General features: G+C 45.1%; 1 protein-coding gene across 1 annotated transcript in view; it reads right to left on the bottom strand.

The window, feature by feature from the left end:
* The window catches only part of LOC134796244 (protein flightless-1), a 38,237-nt gene that overhangs the window by 2,517 nt on the left and 14,443 nt on the right, over nt 1–21,277 (bottom strand). Inside the window, exons 12-23 of the mRNA XM_063768290.1 lie at nt 20,638–20,771; nt 15,671–15,842; nt 14,535–14,701; nt 13,384–13,510; nt 12,564–12,685; nt 11,299–11,509; nt 10,207–10,287; nt 9,632–9,811; nt 9,110–9,222; nt 8,467–8,617; nt 5,520–5,684; nt 3,356–3,469 (exon numbers count right to left, since the gene is read on the bottom strand). Of these exons, the coding sequence (XP_063624360.1) occupies nt 3,356–3,469; nt 5,520–5,684; nt 8,467–8,617; nt 9,110–9,222; nt 9,632–9,811; nt 10,207–10,287; nt 11,299–11,509; nt 12,564–12,685; nt 13,384–13,510; nt 14,535–14,701; nt 15,671–15,842; nt 20,638–20,771 (1,737 nt within the window). The remainder of the gene's footprint in view (nt 1–3,355; nt 3,470–5,519; nt 5,685–8,466; nt 8,618–9,109; nt 9,223–9,631; nt 9,812–10,206; nt 10,288–11,298; nt 11,510–12,563; nt 12,686–13,383; nt 13,511–14,534; nt 14,702–15,670; nt 15,843–20,637; nt 20,772–21,277) is intronic.

The raw sequence follows: 21,277 nt of genomic DNA, 5'->3' as shown, positions 1-21,277 counted from the left end.
ATTTTTTATTAAACAAAACCACAGTTGCCACATTTTTATTTTTATTGACAGAATAAGTTACGCTTTTTTCAAAGTAGGTATTGACGAAATGCAAAGTTGCATGCTGCCTGCTTTGCTCCGCTATAACTTAAATGGATAGATTGCTATCACAGGCAGTAAAAATAGACATTTAATAAACACCATTCATTTAAGGATCGACGTGTCAGAAGAACGCTTATTTAATAAATAAATATTAGGGAATATCTTACACAGACTAATCTAGCCCCAAACTAAGCAAAGCTTGTACTATTGGTGGTAGGCGACGATATACATACGTATATAATTGATAAATACATAATACATAGAAAACATCCACGACTCAGGAAAAAAATATCTGTGCTCATCATACAAATACATGCCCTTACCGGGATTCGAACCCAGGACCATCGACTTCACAGGCAGGGTCACTATCACTACCCACTAGGCCAGACCGGTCGTCTCATTTACTTAATAATGTAAAAAATAGTAATAACATTTGTCGCTAGATGTCGCTTTATGCATCCTGAATCGCGCTATCGATGTGCTTCCACAAGTTACATAAAGTCTCTTGATTCCAATGCGCGATATTCGAAGGACCATGAGATTTTTGACGCGCTGTCTCGCAAATACCAGCCAGACGTATGCGTAGTTATACAATACATAACGGCCCGAGGCCCAAATATGACAGCAAAAAAACGATGTTAGTTTTATATTTAGATCTAGTTCTGCCCGCAACTTTGTATGCGTGGAATGATGTTGATGATGATTGATTTCCCCGGGACACTAATACGCGGTGGCTAAAAAATAACTGCATTCCGGTTACCGATTTCGGGGTTTGTCCCATAATAATAGTTGCTCAGTATAATCCCAAAACCTCCCTGGCAACGGGAATGCAGTTATTTTTTAGCCACCATGTACACGAAATTTTATAAAGAGTGAAGAGGTAACAGACAGAAAGAGTTACTTTTGCATTTATATTTGGCTGCTATTTAACTGATCACCAGATTTAGTATAATTTAATACCAAAAAAATCTATTTTACCACCCTAAAATAATGAATGATCACCAAAATTATAACACCATTTTAATGTGAAATGATTACCAATTTTATTACACTTTACTATCCTTTTAACGGAAATGACACCTAACTAATCATTATTAACCCAAAAATACTAAATGATTACCAAATTTCAAACCCCATTTTAATGTGAAATGATAACCAAATTTTTACATCTTGCTATTCTATTAAAGAAAATGACACCAAAATAATCATTGTAAACCCAAAAATAGTAAATGACCACCAAAATTAGAACTCCATTTTAATGTAAAATTATAACCAAATTTTTAAATCTTGATATCATATTAAAGCAAATGACTCCAAAATAATCATTGTAAACCCAAAATTAGTAAATGACCACCAAAATTTTAACCACATTTTAATTAAAAATGTGCAAATATTTAATATAATTATCGTTATCCTATTAAATTAATTAATCCACTTCGTCACCTTTTTCTAGTAGCATTTTATTTCTGTTACAGTCGCAGTTCTAACCTAACCTAACCCACTTTTCTAGTAGCATTTCGTTTCTGTAAGGGTCGCAGTTCAAACCTAACCTAACCTAACCCACTTTTCTAGTAGCATTTCTTTTCTGCAAGGGTCGCAGTTCAAACCTAACCTAACCCGCTTTTCTAGTAGCATTTCTTTTCTGCAAGGTTCGCAGTTCAAACCTAACGTAACCCACTTTTCTAGTAGCATTTCGTTTCTGTGTGGGTCGCAGTTCAAACCTAACCTAGCCCACTTTTGTAGTAGCATTTTTTTTCTGTAAGGGTCGCAGTTCAAACCTAACTTAACCCACTTTTCTAGTAGCATTTCTTTTCTGTAAGGGTCACAGTTCAAACCTAACCTAACCCACTTTTCTAGTAGCATTTCTTTTCTGTAAGGGTCGCAGTTCAAACCTAACCTAACCCACTTTTCTAGTAGCATTTCTTTTCTGTAAGGGTCGCATTTTAAACCCAACCTATCCCACTTTTCTAGTAGCATTTCTTTTCTGTAAGGGTCGCAGTTCAAACCTAACCTAACCCACTTTTCTAGTAGCATTTCTTTTCTGTAAGGGTCGCAGTTCAAACCTAACCTAACCCACTTTTCTAGTAGCATTTCTTTTCTGTAAGGGTCACAGTTCAAACCTAACCTAACCCACTTTTCTAGTAGCATTTCTTTTCTGCAAGGGTCGCAGTTCAAACCTAACCTAACCCACTTTTCTAGTAGCATTTCGTATCTGTATGGGTAGCAGTTGAAACTTAACCTAGCCCACTTTTTTAGTAGCATTTCGGTTCTGTGAGGATCGCAGTTCTAACCTAACCTAACCCACTTTTATAGTAGCATTTCGTTTCTGTAAAGGTCGCAGTTCAAACCTAACCTGACCTACTTTTCTAGTACCATTTCGTTTCTGTAAGGGTCGCAGTGCTAACCTAACCCACTTAACTGATAGCAGTTTGACTTACTTTTCTAGTAGCATAACGAAATGCTACTAGAAAAGTAGATTAGGTAAGGTAGGTATACGGTGCGGGGTACGGGGGGTTGAGCGGGAGGGGCTAGTAATTTTGGCATCAGTTTACTTTATTTGGTAATATGTATACATTTTTTGGTAATCATAGTGGTTTATTTAGGTGAAAATATCGCATTAATTTGGTCTTCAAGATTTGGTGATCATTAATGATTTTTGGTGATCATTCAATATATTTGGTATTTGAATACAATTTGAAGTGCAGTCGTAATTAAAATGGTGGTACTTTTGTATTTTTAGGTCTTATTTTTTTGGTGTTCAGTAATTTTTTTTGGTAAGCATGATTTTTTTATTTAGGGTACCAAAGTATTTTTTGGTGGTCATTATATTTGTAGCCTTCATATTTTGATATTATATAGTGTGGATTGAATATTAATTATTTTGCTGACCCGGTATCGCGTCGGTGGGAAAGCGAGGAGTTAAACTTAATTTAACTTATAACCTTGTTATTTCTACTCATTTTAATATGACAACTGCGCATTTGTTTGAAACATAGAAGGTAGCTATAGAAGTGGTATACGCGTGCCTCCGTGAGGGACAAAACATACGCAATGCGACACTATGATTGGTCGAATTTATTTGTTGCCCACCATAATCCATACTAAATTTACGGTGGGGACAAATAAAATGTGAGACTGTGACAAGGATGTTTGTCTATACACCTCTTTCGCTGCTACTCCTACTGAAAGATACATAAGACTATCCTGTTCGGTCACTTCCCCCCACCTTTCATGCCAGATTCAGTTATATACTAGATTCATGTATTGAAATTACCTGAGCGGACTTGTAGGCGAGCTTGATCTCCACCTCGGAGCACTTGGCGCCGAGCCACAGGAACACCTGGTCGCCGTTGTCCAGGATCATGATGTCGTCGTCCGCCAGGTCGTCCTGACACAACCAAACATAAGTACCATCGCCCACACTGTTAACTGCACATAGGTGGACCTTATGTATTTTGTAATAAGGGTTAAGGTCCACCGATGTACAGTTAGGAGTGTTGCTGTTTGTAAGGTGAATGGAGTTAAAGGTCAGAGCACACCGGCTTTGTGTGTGTATATGTTCACGTGCGCTAAAATGTTGGAGCCGTGCACGCACATGTCACGCAAGCAGTGTGCCGTCTATAATAATGATTGATTTTACCTTGGCATGTCACAGTCGTTGGGTATTGAGGAAGAAGGTATTAGACGGTCGGTGAAGGAGCGCTTTTTCAGTCGGCTCACAAAAGTCCTTAACAGTCTTTTGTCAGGAGGCAACAAAGTGCGCGCCTTCAACGCCTGGGTAATGCCCCTACTCACATACTCCTTTGGCATACTAAGGTGGACTCAGACCGAGCTGGACGCCCTGGATCGGAGGGTCCGGTCACTGCTCACCACACATCGCATGCTACACCCACGCTCGTCAGTTATGAGATTGTACATCCCACGGAAGTGTGGAGGCCGAGGCTTCCTAAACGCCAAGGATCTCCACAACCGCGAGGTGTACAATCTCAGGAATTATTTCCTTAACAACGAGTGTGGGATGCATCGTGATGTGGTGGCAGTAGACAGGAACCTCACGCCGCTCTCCTTGGCAAACGAGAACTGGCGCAAACCTGTGGTACTAAGTACTGCGGATCGCAAGGCGGCATGGGAGAGTAAGGTGCTACACGGGCGGTTCTACAAGGCCCTCACGGGACCCGATGTGGACCTGCTCGCGTCGGTGAACTGGTTACGATTCGGGGACCTCTTCGGAGAAACCGAGGGTTTTGCCTGTGCAATTGCGGACGAAGTGATGATGACGAACAACTATCGGAAATATATCCTGAAGGACGGTACGGTCGACATTTGTCGGGCATGCCGCCGTCCCGGAGAGTCACTCAGGCATATTATCTCCGGTTGTTCTCATCTTGCTAACGGCGAGTACTTGCACAGACATAACCTCGTAGCCAGAATTATTCACCAGCAACTTGCCCTCCTATACGACCTTGTGGACCGCGAAGTGCCGTACTACAAGTACTCACCTGCGCCAGTTCTCGAAAATGGTCGTGCCACGCTCTATTGGGATCGATCTATCATCACTGACAGGACTATTGTAGCCAATAAGCCTGACATCGTGCTGATAGATCGATCGCAGCGCCGGACCGTGCTCGTCGACGTCACCATCCCCCATGATGAGAATCTCGTGAAGGCCGAGAAGGACAAGTCCAGCAAGTACCTAGACTTAGCCCACGAGATAACCGCTATGTGGGATGTTGACTCGACGATCATTGTTCCTATAGTCGTGTCAGCGAACGGTCTCATAGCGAAGAGTCTCGACCAACACCTAGAGAGACTCTCGCTGGGTGGTTGGATCAAGGGTCAGATGCAGAAGGCGGTAATTTTGGACACGGCGCGTATAGTACGTCGATTCCTCACTCTGCGGCCCTGACCACCGGCAGCTTGGACCCTGCCCCGCTGCCGGCGGCACCCTAGGTTAGGTTTTTTATAATGTGTTTATATATTTTTGTTATGTTTTGTAAGTGTTTTTATATTTTACTTTTATACTCACATTGTAAAACCCTAACCTAAGACCCTAATTGAATAAAGAGAATAATTGATTAGTACAACTTACACGTGCACGTCTACGTACACGATTTCGGTGTGCACTGGCCTTAAGAATATAGCCAAAAAATGCTAATGTTTTTGCCTTGAAAAAAATGTTAAGTTTAATTGTACAGAAGTAAAATCTTTGTGAATGTAAAAATGTTGATGTAGAATTCAAGATGCGAAAATTGATAGACACTACGTAGTATATGTATACTACGTAATATTTGTGTCAATGACTTGTAAAATGTATTTTATTTACCAATAAAGATCTGTATAGGTATCTGTAATGGTATATTGTGGAAGATTTGGAAGATTGTACTACAAATCCATTTGTGTTATGTGACTGTTTGTGTTCTAAAAAAAAAAGATCTCACCTGGCAGAAATCAGTGCACTTCTCAGACACCGTGAAGTATCCCTTCTCGTTGGAGCAGCGGAACAGTCTCGTGTAGTTGAGGAAGTCTGCATCCGTATCGTATTCTTTACGGCCTCCAAGCGCCACCCAGAAGAAGTTGTCCGGCTCGCTGCCCTCGGTCAACACCTTCAAAACAACAAGGGGTTAAACAGTGGCGTAGCTAGGGGGGGCGGCGGGGGCGGACCGCCCCGGGTGTCACCCATTTAGGGGTGACACCCGACCGTGAACATCAGTAGTGCCACCTATAAAAATTGGTAAAATGAAAGCGATGGAGTAAATCCTGAGCTATTTAACATAAATTACAATTACTCTTTTTACATTTTTTTATTTTGGGGTGACACACACAATTTCCGCCCAGGGTGCCACACATGCTAGCTACGCCACTGGGGTTAAATAACATGTATAAACTATTATAGATCGTGTCATTCACGAAGACGCGTGCCTTGGTTCGTATTGTCATGCCGTTTAAGGGGCTAACCGAGGTTTTCGTCGATTTTTGACAAGTTTTGAATCGTATCACCTTATTTGCACTACAGATAGAATTATAAGACAAACGGCTATCGGTTCTTTAATATTTTATCTCCGGTTTTGTCTACCGGATTTTGAAAGAAATTAATAATATTTATTTAAGTTTTTTTTAAACATTGTCTAAAAAACACTTTTTTCGTATCTAGTTTGCTGTGAAGGATCTTACATGTACGAAATCTACATATTTGGATTCGTCTTTGACGTCTCGAAAAACGTGTCTAGGGTTTTAATTTTAAACTAATTAACACAAAAGTTATGGCCAGAAAACCAGTTTTTCACCTAAAAAATTTCAACTTTGATGCCAAATATCACGAAGACAATGAACTTTGAAGTAAATATGGGATTCTATATTGCTTAAAGCTGTTGCTGTTAATATAATAAGCTACAAAAAACATTAGAAAACTAAGGGATTCAGATCGAAGGTCATTGGCGTGGGGTAGCCCCTTAAGGTTAGATTTGTCAAATTCGCGCGTCATCGTGAAAAACACTAATACTAATGACACTCCTAAAATATGATTAGGGCGAATTAACTTTTTCTTGTTATCCATTGTCATGGTCGCCTGGGTCACTGTTAAACTCCTAGTTTTATGGTATTAAAAATAACCAACCATACATTTTTATTGCAGTTATAACTTTATAAGCTCTTTCTGTAAGGGGTCATCTTTCATCTACTTTGCATATTACTAGAACGTAGTTTAACGTGTCTTCTAACAAACTATGCTACGGTTGTCGCCTGGCTGACGGGACATAATAACAAAAAAAAGTTGACGAGCCGATAATAATCGTTTGTCCCTTTCCGACGTATTGGTATGATGGAAAGGGACAAACGATTATTATCGGCTTGTCAACTTTAGTAAACGTTTCTGAGTAGGTAAGGGGGTTAGTGTGCAATAAGTAATAACATTTGTCGCTAGATGTCGTTGTTTGCATCCTGAATCGCGCTATTGGTTTGTTCTCTCAAACTAAGTATATATTTTGACTATTTTGAGTCAATTCATCTCATCTCAATCATCTCATACATTCATTTCACGTAAGAATAGAGAAGAACCGATAATATTTTTGATACGCAATCTCGCAAATACCAGCGAGATGTATGCGTGATGATTCTTTAATACCAAACATATTAAATTTAACTAACGTAGTGGTCGTTGTAAATAGTTGTGAAGATTGAAAGCTTGTAGTTGAACTATATCATAGAGAAAAAAATACATAGATTGTTCACTCCATACATCAGTTTTGGTACCAAAAAGACTATTATTTTCATAGTCGACATCTAGCATCGAGTAGCGGAATTATCAGTACTTTAAGTAGCAGTAGTAGTACTGTCAAGTGACAATAGATGTAGCACCGACCGGAAAGTCTTATGTTGTTGAGCATTAGACTTTCCGGTCGGTGCTACATCTATTGTCACTTGACACCAAAACTGATGTATGGAGTGAGCACTCTTGTCTTACTATATTTCTCTATATTTAAAGTTGACGTCAAAGATGTGTTCACATTTTTCGCCTTATTTTATAGGAGTACAGATGTAGTGCATAATTATTTTCCATCGTATTTACACGGAAACTTACGAACGTGTCCTGCTATTTCAGTCAGTCTCGGTACAAAAAGTCCTGACAATTACGGTTGTCCAGTAGTTGTGCTGTGTGGTCCTGGTAATTAGGGTGATATTCCACCTGTCCAATTTCTTTGTCCAATATGTATTTTGTCTCACATATATTTAAATGAGAGATTGAGACGCAATGATATTGAACCAACATATTGGACAGATGGAATACCACCCTGAACCAACATGACAAATACGGACGTTTCCGAGCAAATACGATGGAAAACAAGTATGCACTACATGTGTAAACAAATCTTTGACACCTACTGTACATAACCAAACTTTATAAACCTGTGTATGTGTGATTACCTGCAGGCTGACCCAGGGACTGTTGAACTTGTGTTCGGCGATGTGCTCGATGAGACGGGCGGAGTCCGCGTCGGCTTTGCTGCCGATCCACGCGTATACTATGGCTGATGAAGTGTCGTTAGCGCCCTCTAGCGACACTTTACTGTTGTGATTACCTGCAGGCTGACCCAGGGACTGTTGAACTTTTACTCGGCGATATGCTCGATGAGACGGGCGGAGTCCGCGTCCGCTTTGCTGCCGATCCACGCGTACACTATGGCTGACGAAGTGTCGTTGGAGCCCTCTAGCGGCACGTTACTGTTGTGATTACCTGCAAGCTGACCCAAGGACTGTTGAACTTTTGCTCGGCGATATGCTCGATGAGACGGGCGGAGTCCGCGTCCGCTTTGCTGCCGATCCACGCGTACACTATGGCTGACGAAGTGTCGTTGGAGCCCTCTAGCGGCACGTTACTGTTGTGATTACCTGCAAGCTGACCCAAGGACTGTTGAACTTTTGCTCGGCGATATGCTCGATGAGACGGGCGGAGTCCGCGTCCGCTTTGCTGCCGATCCACGCGTACACTATGGCTGACGAAGTGTCGTCGGAGCCCTCTAGCGGCACGTTTAAGATGTAACTGCCAAACAATATATACGACATTAATAAAATTCTACAGCTGAAAGTTTTAAAGGTTGTAAAATAGGTAAGGAAAACAAGTCGGTAACTGACGTTGATAACAGAGGCCTTCCTTATTGCGATTCTGTTTAGGACCTAAACTGAATTGCTAAAGGACGGAGCTATAGTCGCATAACTCCGTCCCTTAGTAATTCAGTTTAAGTTCTAAACAGAATCGCAATAAGTACATCATGGTAAGGCCCCAAGTGAAAGAAGACATTAAGACAATCCCCAATCCAACATGTAGATCAGTGGGTAGGCCTTTTAGAGATTAGCATCGATTTTCAGTGACTAATTAAAAAAAAATTGTAAGTAAGTGAAATTAATTAGTAAGTGTATTGAAGAAAAACTGTGTCGAATAAAGTCACCACAGGGTTTTTCTGTGCTATCGGGGCCATAGGTTAGGAATTACTGGGAGAAAGGGATGAGTAATGGTGAAAATAAAACAAGTTACCAGAAAGCGCTGTTCAGCTGCGCCGCATCGGCCTTCACTTGGACGAGGCGCGTGCACAGCGCGGACCCGTTACTACGCAGCTCGAACAGTTCCACTGGCTGCTTGCCGCCCTCCTACAGCAAACGGTTACATTAACCCCTTTACTTTTTATAATTCGATGAAATGCTATGGAATGTCAAAATTCTGAAATCAATTGTAATTTCAATATTATTCTATCTATCTATTATCTATCTATTTGGCTTGGCGCGCACGGCTGCAGAACCTTTGCCGACTTTTACACACCAACAGTCGTCTGTTAATCTGTTCACTTTTTGATATTGTTTACCACGTAACTAGTTTACCGCGATCTAAAGCGCCGCGTTCGCCGTTGCGCGTAATGTAGACCCAACGTAAACGTGTAACAATTACTTCTCTAAGACTAGCGAGGAAAAGAATGATTTGATTTGCCATCCTATGTGTAATTAATCGTATTTTGTTTGCCTCAATTTGCCAGAAATTAAATAAATCAATCAGTTGACTCACCGGCGGCGTATTCCTCTTGCCGTCCCGTATGATGAACCGGCGGTGGAAGTGCGACATGAACTTGAGGCTCTCCTGCTGCTGGTGCGTCCGCACCACTTCCAGCCGCTTGCAGAGCTGCTTGAACTTGCGCTCGAGACCGAACGTGAATGTCAGCCAGCCCATGTTGGGCGCTCGGCGGCCCTGAAATTATTTAAAGTTTAGAAGTTGCGTGATACGACAAAATGGCGCGAAAAAATATAGTTTCTTCCCTAGCAGTGAGATATTCTTTGTCAGTCAGTTGCTAAAATAAAGTAATAAGGGTGCAAAATAATACGGAAAAAATGCCGACCTGTCCAAGATATCTACAAATTCAAACAGAACACCGCCATTTTGTTGGATAATTTGACGAAAACTTACATTGGCTTGTACATATCCGTCTTTATTTTCAGACATTCGATGCTGCTTTTAGTATATCAATCTAAATAGAGATTTAGGCGATATTTTTAGCTTCAGCGAATTATTGATTACTTTGCGATGGAATAAAAGATCAATGATATTCATGGCCGTGCAGTCCATCGATTAACAGTGCCACCTACCTGCCAGAAGTACACCACCCACGTGACCGCGTCCGCGTCTCCTTCTTCGTCGCCGTTGGAGCTCTCGCTTTCGTCTTCCGGCTGTGAAACAGAAATAGGCATAAAACGCTACATTCTATTACCAGTAGCAGACCCGTATTTAGAGGCATAGGGCCTGTACACTCTAGTTCCTCATATTAATGAAATAAGAATTGAGACGCCATTTGCAACACAATTAAATTATATTATATTTTAACATGTTTACAGTTCAAAGAATATTGCAAAAATAAAAAGCTTGACAGGCCGCTGCTTTATATAGGTTGCAGGAAACTCGCGTCGCGCGATGTGTGCCGAGCGGCGCCATCTACCAGGAAATAGGGTTTTCGTGCTTGCCGCAACAGGGCCCCTAGGCACTTTGGTATGGCACTTAGAATTTAGGGGAGCCCGGAGCCCTAGGCCCGGGCCTCGTGGGCCTTAGAGAAAATCCGGCCCTGACCAGTACTCATTAAAAACCAAATTGTAATACGTATGTCAAGCATCTGACAATAAAGTTCACTCATTTTAGTCTCTTTGTCTGAATCTATGTTCAGTGGGTGAAGCGGCCCCTCATACTTGGGAACACTTATTGAAAGAAAAGGGCATTCGCTTACGGCTCTAAATCTTTGGTACTACGCCACAATTAATAGTATTGGTTTTATTTATACCAACCGCTGGCAGGATGTACCGGCACAGGAACACGTAGCAGCCCTGCGAGTAGAACACGCCTAGCTCAGAGTCAGGCATGCGTACGAAGTGCCGTCCCTCTAGTACGAACGCCTCCATGGCCTCTTAAATCTTCGTTCCATTCGTCAACGGCTAGATGAGTACATGCTACGCCACTGTCGATATTATTCGATATTTTTTATACTAACCGCTGGCAGGATGTACCGGCACAGGAACACGTAGCAGCCCTGCGAGTAGAACACGCCTAGCTCAGAGTCGGGCAGGCGTACGAAGTGCCGACCCTCTAGTACGAACGCCTCCATGGCCTCTAAGTCTTCGTTCCATTCGTCAACGGCTAGATAAGTCCTTGCTACGCCACTGTCGATATTATTCGATATTTTTTATACTAACCGCTGGCAGGATGTACCGGCACAGGAACACGTAGCAGTCCTGCGAATGGAACACGCCTAGCTCAGAATCAGGTAAGCGTACGAAGTGCCGTCCCTCTAGAACGAACGCCTCCATGGCCTCTAAGTCTTCGTTCCATTCGTCGGCGAGCGTTTTGGCTTCGGTCGCTGGCATTGATGGTTGGCGCGGTGTAAAGAGCGCTGATAGGTCCGCTCTGGTAATACAAACATTTAAGAAAAATGAGAGAAGCTACATAGGTGAAAAACGAGTAAATAAATAGCTTAATGGGTATTTTGCTCTTCAAACAAAAAACCTATACAATATATATTTTTTGAAATCATCTATGGAATACGGATATTGCATAGAATAATTTTCCGGTGTAGACTCTCTTGTTTTTAGTCACTCGCGCGCGAAACATGTTGCGCGAGTGACTAAAACAAGTGAATCTAAACCGTAAAATTATTCAATGTTAGTATGTCTTACAACAGTTTAAATTCGATATTGCATAGGTTGCACGTAGGCTTTCGGTTCTCTCACTTACATTTCGTGGGCCGGATTGTGTATGACGTTTGGCGTTCCTACTTTCATTCCCAGGGTCAAAAGCTAAAGGCCTAAAGCTCGTGACATGACCAGTACAGTGCTAGAGATGAAGTCTATGAACGCGGGACGCCCAAGTTAATATAGTTATCGTTAATAAAGATGGGTTTTGTACAAAATAATCTAAAAATATGGATATAACACCAAAACCCGGTTTGACGGGAGCAAAAATGCACTTTTCCTAGTGCTTAATTAAATATCGACTATTCCATCGACATGCATGCGAAGTGCAGTAGTAATTCATCAACACTATGAATTATTTAGATTTGCCCCTATTACTACAGTAGATTTAGAACGGTCCTTTAGTTGGCTGAAATGGATTTTATCACCAAGGCGAAGGAGTTAAAATCGGAAAATTTAGAAAAAAATTGAATTGTATATTACGAAAATTATATAAAAGAAAAAAAAATACAAACAGTTTATTTTAATTTTGTGTACAACTATAATATTTCTGAATTTCATAACGGTGGTACAGTATATCAAACATCGTGCTTTTTTATCGACATCGACTTATAAAATATGTGTCCTCGCACTATTGAGACGTCAGCACATAATTTCTCCCGTAAAACCGGGCTTTGTATATCACCAGAGACAGAGCGGACGCTCCTAGCGACGTCGTATGAGGAGAGCCGACTCTAAGTGAATGGGATAAGGCTAAGAAGAAGACTTACTTGGTTTCTTGTCGCTTGGCCCAGCTGGCGAGGTCGGCGCCGGTGCGCGCCACCGACTCGGCCGTGCGCGTGAAGTCTACTGCGATCACCTCCTCCCAACCCAAGAAATATGTCTTGAATATCTGCACAGAAATACTAACATTAAAAAACTGGCTACACCACATAAAACGGAAACGTTCGTATTTGTCATGCTACTTCAGTCAACCTCAGTAGTTTTTGTACCGAGAAAATACGATGGAAAATAATTATGCACTACATCTGTACATACTACATATGACATATAACACCGCTTGCATTGCGTGCCCCTACGTGTATGGACTTCTGACAGCAAGCAGGTTCAGCGAGAGCGTAGTACGTGCTTTGGTCGAGGGAAACAGGTCCACGATCGCGGTCGAGCCGTTCGCGGATTGGTTATTGGGTCTATAGTCTGTATCTTTAGGTATTTAAAAGAAACCAAAACAAATACAAAACTGCCTGGATCAGTCACTGAACGACCTCACTTTAACCTACATTATTTGATCATGTAATGTTTTCATCTACCCTCAACTGGCTTAAGGCGCCATTTGAATGTAGATTTTGTTTACTTTTTTTAAATACCTAAAGATACAGAATATAGCTCAAATCTGTTTTCCACGTTCAGTATTGACAAGTAAAGACATAGTTTCGTGGCAACCTCAGATGTCTTTACACATTTTTCTACACAGCTTGAAACTCTATTTCTGAAATGTTAAACCGCTAGTGTACACGAGTCTCAGTCCTATTGCACATTTTGTTATACGACTTTGAACTCTATTTCTTAACCGTTAATCCGCTGTTGTACCTGAGTCTCGGTGCCTTCTTGCAGGCGCGTGACGAGAGCGTACTCCACACGCTCCACCATGTTGAATAACTCCTGCGCTAGCTTGACAGCCGCCGCGCGCACTAATCGGGAAGACTTCTTGCCGAACCTGGTAGGATATTTGTTAAGCTTTAGTAAAATTGCAACACAGATCACCTCAACGACTATCCGGAGCACATAAGACGACAATCGAGGTCACCACACATAAGCGCTCCATCACAAAAGGTTATAGGTCAAAATGTTCTCATAATTAATACTTTCCAAGTCGTTTTATTTCGCATTCTTTTTATTTCTTAGGCGATAATATTACCATGGTCCCACCGCACTGTTTCTTATCAAAAAACATTTAGTTCACAACTTAGCTAAACGGAGCCCCGCTTCGTTTTTTGGGCGATTTGCCCTTCAAGCATCTGAAGCTACCTAACGAACCTAACCTACCTTACCAAGTGGCCCTTAGTTCAACTCACCACACGAACACGTGCATCGTGGCGTCCAGTATGTACTCATTGCGAGTAGCTAGAACGCCTCGCGCCAGTGGAGCTGCCTCGGGTTGGGGTAACTCCAGGTAGCCTATACCGAGCTCAACGCGGTATAGGCGAGGGGGGAGCCAGCTGAAGTCTACTGTCAACTCACCACACGAACACGTGCATCGTGGCGTCCAGTATGTACTCATTGCGAGTAGCTAGAACGCCTCGCGCCAGTGGAGCTGCCTCGGGTTGGGGTAACTCCAGGTAGCCTATACCGAGCTCAACGCGGTATAGGCGAGGGGGGAGCCAGCTGAAGTCTACTGTCAACTCACCACACGAACACGTCGCGATGCGCGTCCAGTATGTACACATTGCGCGTCGCTAGAACGCCTCGCGCTAGCGGAGCTGCCTCGGGTTGGGGTAACTCCAGGTAGCACATACCGTCTCAACGCGGTATAGGCGAGGGGGGAGCCAGCTGAAGTCTACTGTCAACTCACCACACGAACACGTCGCGATGCGCGTCCAGTATGTACACATTGCGAGTAGCTAGAACGCCTCGCGCCAGCGGAGCAGCTGCCTCGGGTTGGGGTAACTCGAGGTAGCCCATACCGAGCTCAACGCGATATAGGCGAGGGGGGAGCCAGCTGAAGTCTACTGTCAACTCACCACACGAACACGTCGCGATGCGCGTCCAGTATGTACACATTGCGAGTAGCTAGAACGCCTCGCGCCAGTGGAGCTGCCTCGGGTTGCGGTAACTCCAAATAGCCCATACCGAGCTCGACGCGGTACAGGCGAGGGGGGAGCCAGCTGAAGTCTACTGGCACGTGCTCCTGTCATCAAAGAGAACTTATATCCCCTGAACAGTATTTAATAAATCTACAAGTTCCAAAAAATATATTCTCCACATTGACCTCAGATATTTTTAGGGTTCCGTACCCAAAGGGTAAAAACGGGACTCTATGACTAAGCCTCCACTATCCGTCTGTCTGTCACCAGGCTGTATCTCATGAGCCGTTATAGCTACACAAGCACGCAGTTGAAATTGACGTATTCCTTTTGCCGCTATAACAACAAATACTAAAAAGTACGGAACCCTCGGGCGGCGGTCCGACTCGAACTTGTCCCTTTTTTTTAAGTGCGCGAATAATACGCATTACTACTATTACTACTATTGTATCTTCAAATTATGTTCAAAGAAAAAAATACTGAAAATCGTAATTCAAGACCAAAAAAAGTAAGACATGTTGCCACTTTTTACTAGCGCGTCTTGTATTTATGTAAAAATAAGTATATAAAAGTAATTTTATAAATCGTAGGAGTAAAATTACCAATAAATAAATTATCTTAGCGTGTTTATTTATAAAAAGGAATTTACTATTTTGCAAACAATGTATTGCAGTGGTAACATTGTCTTACTTTTTTTGGTCTTGAATTACGATTTTCAGTATAGTAGAGAGAATCATCTGGTTTCCTCATACGTATGAGAGATGAAAGCTATCCTACAAAAGCATTATGCGACCAACATCTAAACAAATTAGAAGGCCCTTTACCTTTTAAAGAAAAAGTAGGGGTCGTCTCGTATCAAAAAGTCAAAGACCTGGCGCAAATGAGGGAAAGCTGGAAGATACTCCACCGACAAGAGATTCTTAAGCCCTATCTAAATAGGGCGGTGCGAGAACTCGCATACGAGTTTCATCGTCGGTTGAATTGGACGTAACCAACAGTCCGCAATGTAACTAAAATCGCATACGAGTTCGCGCGCCGTCTAAATCAGCCCTTAAGAATGATGATTAGCTTACCTCTGGTACAAACGCGTCGCCCTCATATCCTAAAGTCTGCCAGAAGGATTTAGGTTCCTTGCCCGGCGGCTCCGCTATCAGCTCGGCTTTGTTCTTCCTCTCTTCTTTGTTTATCTTCTCTGCGAACAGGCGCGCCTTCGACTTGAGGGTGTTCTTCGCTTTTTTACCGTACCTAGGGAAAATACGGTCAAATTAGCGGGTTTATGTCTTCTAGAACATAACACTAAACGTGACTAAACCTTAATCCTTCGTGAAATCAGACTTAATTTTTCTTTTTTAATTGACCATATTTTTGTGCAAATCACTATAAAACAAAGTCCCCAGCCGCGTCTGTCTGTTTGTGTGTATGTATATTCGCCGTAAACTCACAAACTACTGAACGGATTTTTATGCGGTTTTCACCTATTAATAGAGTGATTATTGAGGAAGGTTTAGGTGAATAATTTGTTACGGTTTTGTGATGCGTGCGAAGCCGGGGCGGGTCGCTAGTTAATTACTACATTAGCCTGTTTTGCCTAAACACATATGTGAATTTCCTTGTTTTCTACGTCAAAAAAATAACATACACACAAGGCATGTTAACAAAAGCTAGTTACAAATCTTCGCTCGCTTCCTTCGGGTTTGATTTGGTTGACAGAGCTTCATTGATAGTTACCACAGATATATAATCGAGCGAGGCGGCGGACACTTCGACAGGAACCAAGTGGACGCCGCTGCCGTGCGCGTGCACTCGGTATAGACGGGTCACGTAGCGTCTGGCTTGAGTAGTGACAGTAGTGATAGTTACCACAGGTATATAATGAGGCCGGTGTCCAGTATGAACACGTGGCGAGGATCGAGCGAGGCGGCGGATACTTCGACAGGAACCAAGTGGACGCCGCTGCCGTGCGCGTGCACTCGGTATAGACGGGTCACGTAACGTCTGGCTTGAGTAGTGACAGTAGTGATAGTTACCACAGGTATATAATGAGGCCGGTGTCCAGTATGAACACGTGGCGAGGATCGAGCGAGGCGGCGGATACTTCGACAGGAACCAAGTGGACGCCGCTGCCGTGCGCGTGCACTCGGTATAGACGGGTCACGTAACGTCTGGCTTGAGTAGTGACAGTAGTGATAGTTACCACAGGTATATAATGAGGCCGGTGTCCAGTATGAACACGTGGCGAGGATCGAGCGAGGCGGCGGATACTTCGACAGGAACCAAGTGGACGCCGCTGCCGTGCGCGTGCACTCGGTATAGACGGGTCACGTAACGTCTGGCTTGAGTAGTGACAGTAGTGATAGTTACCACAGGTATATAATGAGGCCGGTGTCCAGTATGAACACGTGGCGAGGATCGAGCGAGGCGGCGGATACTTCGACAGGAACCAAGTGGACGCCGCTGCCGTGCGCGTGCACTCGGTATAGACGGGTCACGTAACGTCTGGCTTGAGTAGTGACAGTAGTGATAGTTACCACAGGTATATAATGAGGCCGGTGTCCAGTATGAACACGTGGCGAGGATCGAGCGAGGCGGCGGATACTTCGACAGGAACCAAGTGGACGCCGCTGCCGTGCGCGTGCACTCGGTATAGACGGGTCACGTAACGTCTGGCTTGAGTAGTGACAGTAGTGATAGTTACCACAGGTATATAATGAGGCCGGTGTCCAGTATGAACACGTGGCGAGGATCGAGCGAGGCGGCGGATACTTCGACAGGAACCAAGTGGACGCCGCTGCCGTGCGCGTGCACTCGGTATAGACGGGTCACGTAACGTCTGGCTTGAGTAGTGACAGTAGTGATAGTTACCACAGGTATATAATGAGGCCGGTGTCCAGTATGAACACGTGGCGAGGATCGAGCGAGGCGGCGGATACTTCGACAGGAACCAAGTGGACGCCGCTGCCGTGCGCGTGCACTCGGTATAGACGGGTCACGTAACGTCTGGCTTGAGTAGTGACAGTAGTGATAGTTACCACAGGTATATAATGAGGCCGGTGTCCAGTATGAACACGTGGCGAGGATCGAGCGAGGCGGCGGATACTTCGACAGGAACCAAGTGGACGCCGCTGCCGTGCGCGTGCACTCGGTATAGACGGGTCACGTAACGTCTGGCTTGAGTAGTGACAGTAGTGATAGTTACCACAGGTATATAATGAGGCCGGTGTCCAGTATGAACACGTGGCGAGGATCGAGCGAGGCGGCGGATACTTCGACAGGAACCAAGTGGACGCCGCTGCCGTGCGCGTGCACTCGGTATAGACGGGTCACGTAGCGTCTGTCCTTGAGTAGTGACAGTAGTGATAGTTACCACAGGTATATAATGAGGCCGGTGTCCAGTATGAACACGTGGCGAGGATCGAGCGAGGCGGCGGATACTTCGACAGGAACCAAGTGGACGCCGCTGCCGTGCGCGTGCACTCGGTATAGACGGGTCACGTAACGTCTGGCTTGAGTAGTGACAGTAGTGATAGTTACCACAGGTATATAATGAGGCCGGTGTCCAGTATGAACACGTGGCGAGGATCGAGCGAGGCGGCGGATACTTCGACAGGAACCAAGTGGACGCCGCTGCCGTGCGCGTGCACTCGGTATAGACGGGTCACGTAACGTCTGGCTTGAGTAGTGACAGTAGTGATAGTTACCACAGGTATATAATGAGGCCGGTGTCCAGTATGAACACGTGGCGAGGATCGAGCGAGGCGGCGGATACTTCGACAGGAACCAAGTGGACGCCGCTGCCGTGCGCGTGCACTCGGTATAGACGGGTCACGTAACGTCTGGCTTGAGTAGTGACAGTAGTGATAGTTACCACAGGTATATAATGAGGCCGGTGTCCAGTATGAACACGTGGCGAGGATCGAGCGAGGCGGCGGATACTTCGACAGGAACCAAGTGGACGCCGCTGCCGTGCGCGTGCACTCGGTATAGACGGGTCACGTAGCGTCTGTCCTTGAGTAGTGACAGTAGTGATAGTTACCACAGGTATATAATGAGGCCGGTGTCCAGTATGAACACGTGGCGAGGATCGAGCGAGGCGGCGGATACTTCGACAGGAACCAAGTGGACGCCGCTGCCGTGCGCGTGCACTCGGTATAGACGGGTCACGTAACGTCTGGCTTGAGTAGTGACAGTAGTGATAGTTACCACAGGTATATAATGAGGCCGGTGTCCAGTATGAACACGTGGCGAGGATCGAGCGAGGCGGCGGATACTTCGACAGGAACCAAGTGGACGCCGCTGCCGTGCGCGTGCACTCGGTATAGACGGGTCACGTAACGTCTGGCTTGAGTAGTGACAGTAGTGATAGTTACCACAGGTATATAATGAGGCCGGTGTCCAGTATGAACACGTGGCGAGGATCGAGCGAGGCGGCGGATACTTCGACAGGAACCAAGTGGACGCCGCTGCCGTGCGCGTGCACTCGGTATAGACGGGTCACGTAGCGTCTGTCCTTGAGTAGTGACAGTAGTGATAGTTACCACAGGTATATAATGAGGCCGGTGTCCAGTATGAACACGTGGCGAGGATCGAGCGAGGCGGCGGATACTTCGACAGGAACCAAGTGGACGCCGCTGCCGTGCGCGTGCACTCGGTATAGACGGGTCACGTAGCGTCTGTCCTTGAGTAGTGACAGTAGTGATAGTTACCACAGGTATATAATGAGGCCGGTGTCCAGTATGAACACGTGGCGAGGATCGAGCGAGGCGGCGGATACTTCGACAGGAACCAAGTGGACGCCGCTGCCGTGCGCGTGCACTCGGTATAGACGGGTCACGTAGCGTCTGTCCTTGAGTAGTGACAGTAGTGATAGTTACCACAGGTATATAATGAGGCCGGTGTCCAGTATGAACACGTGGCGAGGATCGAGCGAGGCGGCGGATACTTCGACAGGAACCAAGTGGACGCCGCTGCCGTGCGCGTGCACTCGGTATAGACGGGTCACGTAACGTCTGGCTTGAGTAGTGACAGTAGTGATAGTTACCACAGGTATATAATGAGGCCGGTGTCCAGTATGAACACGTGGCGAGGATCGAGCGAGGCGGCGGATACTTCGACAGGAACCAAGTGGACGCCGCTGCCGTGCGCGTGCACTCGGTATAGACGGGTCACGTAACGTCTGGCTTGAGTAGTGACAGTAGTGATAGTTACCACAGGTATATAATGAGGCCGGTGTCCAGTATGAACACGTGGCGAGGATCGAGCGAGGCGGCGGATACTTCGACAGGAACCAAGTGGACGCCGCTGCCGTGCGCGTGCACTCGGTATAGACGGGTCACGTAACGTCTGGCTTGAGTAGTGACAGTAGTGATAGTTACCACAGGTATATAATGAGGCCGGTGTCCAGTATGAACACGTGGCGAGGATCGAGCGAGGCGGCGGATACTTCGACAGGAACCAAGTGGACGCCGCTGCCGTGCGCGTGCACTCGGTATAGACGGGTCACGTAACGTCTGGCTTGAGTAGTGACAGTAGTGATAGTTACCACAGGTATATAATGAGGCCGGTGTCCAGTATGAACACGTGGCGAGGATCGAGCGAGGCGGCGGATACTTCGACAGGAACCAAGTGGACGCCGCTGCCGTGCGCGTGCACTCGGTATAGACGGGTCACGTAACGTCTGGCTTGAGTAGTGACAGTAGTGATAGTTACCACAGGTATATAATGAGGCCGGTGTCCAGTATGAACACGTGGCGAGGATCGAGCGAGGCGGCGGATACTTCGACAGGAACCAAGTGGACGCCGCTGCCGTGCGCGTGCACTCGGTATAGACGGGTCACGTAGCGTCTGGCTTGAGTAGTGACAGTAGTGATAGTTACCACAGGTATATAATGAGGCCGGTGTCCAGTATGAACACGTGGCGAGGATCGAGCGAGGCGGCGGATACTTCGACAGGAACCAAGTGGACGCCGCTGCCGTGCGCGTGCACTCGGTATAGACGGGTCACGTAACGTCTGGCTTGAGTAGTGACAGTAGTGATAGTTACCACAGGTATATAATGAGGCCGGTGTCCAGTATGAACACGTGGCGAGGATCGAGCGAGGCGGCGGATACTTCGACAGGAACCAAGTGGACGCCGCTGCCGTGCGCGTGCACTCGGTATAGACGGGTCACGTAACGCTGTAGACAAGCAAGAAAATCAGAACAGGTAGACACCTGTTTAGACTTATGGGACACAATCCATACTAATATTATAAAGGCGAAAGTGTGTATGTCTGTCTGTCTGTTACCTCTTCACGCTTAAGCCGCTGAACCGATTTAGTTGAAATTTGGTATAGAGATAGTTTGAGTCCCGGGGAAAGACATAGGATAGTATTTTATGTCGGAAATCATCCCTGAAGAGAGTGCAAAGGGGGGTGTTGGAATTGAAAGAGTTTGATAATTGCCTAATAATTGAAGTAAGCAATGCGCGAATTGAATGATTGCTATTAGCATTATCCAGGCGCTATACCTACTTTAGCTGCTGTCACTAATTCCACGCAGACGAAGTCGCGGGCAAAAGCTAGTATTTCTTATATGATATATCTTATATCACATGGCGACCCTGTGAATCGTGTTTATACGGCTTCCTCCTTCCTCTGATATCCTTTACCATCTTTGAAGCTTACTCTCGACACAGGAAATTG

Source organism: Cydia splendana, chromosome 13 (assembly GCF_910591565.1).
Source record: "Cydia splendana chromosome 13, ilCydSple1.2, whole genome shotgun sequence".
NCBI classification, from domain to species: Eukaryota; Metazoa; Arthropoda; class Insecta; order Lepidoptera; family Tortricidae; genus Cydia; species Cydia splendana.
This window is presented reverse-complemented; position numbering and strand designations above follow the sequence as displayed.